The sequence below is a fragment of the Palaemon carinicauda genome, chromosome 42 (genome assembly GCF_036898095.1).
Source record: "Palaemon carinicauda isolate YSFRI2023 chromosome 42, ASM3689809v2, whole genome shotgun sequence".
NCBI lineage: Eukaryota > Metazoa > Arthropoda > Malacostraca > Decapoda > Palaemonidae > Palaemon > Palaemon carinicauda.
The window spans coordinates 24,489,319-24,492,277 of record NC_090766.1 but is presented as its reverse complement, the minus strand read 5'-3'; the positions used below and the strand labels follow the sequence as shown (position 1 = coordinate 24,492,277).

Below are 2,959 nucleotides of genomic sequence, written 5' to 3'. Positions count from 1 at the left end.
GGTGACAATTGCTCTCGTGACTTGGTTCTGTTCGCAAGGATAAAAATCCTCTCGGTAAATATGAGAGAGAGAGAGAGAGAGAGAGAGAGAGAGAGAGAGAGGAGAGAGAGAGAGAGAGAGAGAGAGAGAGAGAGATTGATTCTCATAATATCTTTACAAAAATTTAATTAGAAATAAATTTATATTGACGTTTTCATAAGCGGTGTGTGAAACTGCATTTGAAAATAAGGAAATTCAAAAGTGACAAAACATACTCACAGAAAACATCTTGATCAAGTCACAATCTTCCATATTTTGGAAACGTTACGAGATTCCAAGAAGACTTGGGCTTACATCCTCTCATGACCTTCGATCTTTCTTCTTCTTGGACTCTTGACATTTGCTTTGCAGCAAGTAAACCTCTTGCGATTAGATGCTCGACTGAGATTCTCTCAAAATCTATTTAGCTCGGCAGCGCCAAGGACCCTCAGCATTTCTATATTTCATTTAGTTTTCTATTTTTTCCCTTTTGGAGAAGACGAAGAAATGAAGTGGAATTTCATTTAGTTTTCTATTTTCTCTCTCTTGGAGATGACGAAGAAATGAAGTGGAATTTCATTTAAATATCTATTTTCTCTCTCTTGGAGATGACGAAGAAATGAAGTGGAATTTCATTTAGTTTTCTATTTTCTCTCTCTTGGAGATGACGAAGAAATGAAGTGGAATTTCATTTAAATATCTATTTTCTCTCTCTTGGAGATGACGAAGAAATGAAGTGGAATTTCATTTAGTTTTCTATTTTCTCTCTCTTGGAGATGACGAAGAAATGAAGTGGAATTTCACTTAGTTTTCTATTTTCTCTCTCTTGGAGATGACGAAGAAATGAAGTGGAATTTCATTTAAATATCTATTTTCTCTCTCTTGGAGATGACGAAGAAATGAAGTGGAATTTCATTTAGTTTTCTATTTTCTCTCTTGGAGATGACGAAGAAATGAAGTGGAATTTCATTTAAATATCTATTTTCTCTCTCTTGGAGATGACGAAGAAATGAAGTGGAATTTCATTTAGTTTTCTATTTTCTCTCTTTTGGAGATGACGAAGAAATTAAGTGGAATTTCATTTAGTTTTCTATTTTCTCTCTTGGAGATGACGAAGAAATGAAGTGGAATTTCATTTAAATATCTATTTTCTCTCTCTTGGAGATGACGAAGAAATGAAGTGGAATTTCATTTAGTTTTCTATTTTCTCTCTTTTGGAGATGACGAAGAAATGAAGTGGAATTTCATTTAGTTTTCTATTTTCTCTCTTGGAGATGACGAAGAAATGAAGTGCAATTTCATTTAAATATCTATTTTCTCTCTCTTGGAGATGACGAAGAAATGAAGTGGAATTTCATTTAGTTTTCTATTTTCTCTCTTTTGGAGATGACGAAGAAATGAAGTGGAATTTCATTTAAATATCTATTTTCTCTCTCTTGGAGATGACGAAGAAATGAAGTGGAATTTCATTTAGTTTTCTATTTTCTCTCTCTTGGAGATGACGAAGAAATGAAGTGGAATTTCATTTAAATATCTATTTTCTCTCTCTTGGAGATGACGAAGAAATGAAGTGGAATTTCATTTAGTTTTCTATTTTCTCTCTTTTGGAGAGGACGAAGAAATGGAGTGGAAATACGTGGCGAGAATTAGGAATGAAATAAATAAATCTTTTCTTTAGGAATGTTGAGGTATGTTTTTGCCTTACGTATGACGGGACTGGTTAAGGTTTAAAGGTCCATCATGAATGGCAGAAGCAAGGGACAGTGACAATGCCCTAAAGACTAACCACACATCCATATGATCAACGCCTTAAGGGGCTAGGACCAGAGAGTGCCAGGCAATGGCTGTTGAGGACTCAGCAGGTAGACCTTTAGACTCCTACAAACCTCCAATCCTTAGCTCATAAGGATTGTGAGGTTGCAGACACTACAAGAAACTGTAGTTTGAGAGGGACTCGATCTCCCACGCAGCAGAACGCCAGACAGGGACGTTTCCAATAGCCCACCAAGATAAAACTTGCTTTATAATCCGGATATAAGGATGGAGCTGACAATAATAGAATATATAAACTATGAAGCTAACAAGGAAACATGAGACAGATGAAGAACAAAGTATGTCTGTAAGATTTTACATACGTTTTCGAGAACATATACTAGTGATGCACTAAATGCTACTTAAGATTAAGCATTTGAAGAATATGGAGGTTAGTTGAAAACCAGGTTTGAAAATCCTTTCCTCTTTTGTAATGTTTTTATATATTCATGTTGATAAAAACCCGGAAAGTAAAAGGAATTACAAAATAGAATAAATTCTTTGATGTCTCTCAGAAACTCTTCCAAACTAAGTAGATTTCAAGTCAAATGGAGAAGAAAATCAAAAGAGCATCTGCGTCTGACGAAATCCTAGTCCCATTTACTTACAGATCTCCCCCTCCTTCTTCCCCTTTTCACTTTACGTTTGTAATATTTACTAACAAGTTCCCATTTCCACTTTACGCTAAAGTGTACCAGCAGTGAATATGCAACAGTGACCTTTTAACTCTAGTCTCTTGACATTTGACTTCCTACCAGTCTAAATCACCAAAGCTCAGCAGAGCCTTTATGACAAGTCCTTCTGAAGTCAACTGAGATAATCTGCTCCCTTGAAAATAAATCCCTGAGTCGCTATTGCAAATCCAGGCTAAAACAACGGGGTCATGGCCAAAATATCTTGCAAGGTTAAGATCAGGGCGCTCGGCATTTTGGGATTTATCTCACCTCTTTGTTTTCGTGAATTTGGGACATAAAAAAAAATAAATAAAAAAAGGGAGTACAGATGTATTCTGAAATTTAGATTTTCCGTGTTGGAAGAACGAGGATCTACACGTACAGTTGGATACATGAATTCCTAGTACACCTTGCTTTAAGGATGTACACCTAGCTACATACTTACTGCGCAACAA

General features: G+C 35.8%; 1 protein-coding gene across 1 annotated transcript in view; it reads right to left on the bottom strand.

Annotated features, from left to right (window-relative positions):
• LOC137633046 (centrosomal protein of 192 kDa-like) overlaps window positions 1-291 on the bottom strand; it is a 54,728-nt gene extending 54,437 nt beyond the window's left edge. Inside the window, exon 1 of the mRNA XM_068365212.1 lies at window positions 255-291. Within this exon, the coding sequence (XP_068221313.1) occupies window positions 255-291 (37 nt within the window). The remainder of the gene's footprint in view (window positions 1-254) is intronic.
• Between the last annotated feature and the right edge of the window lie 2,668 nt (window positions 292-2,959).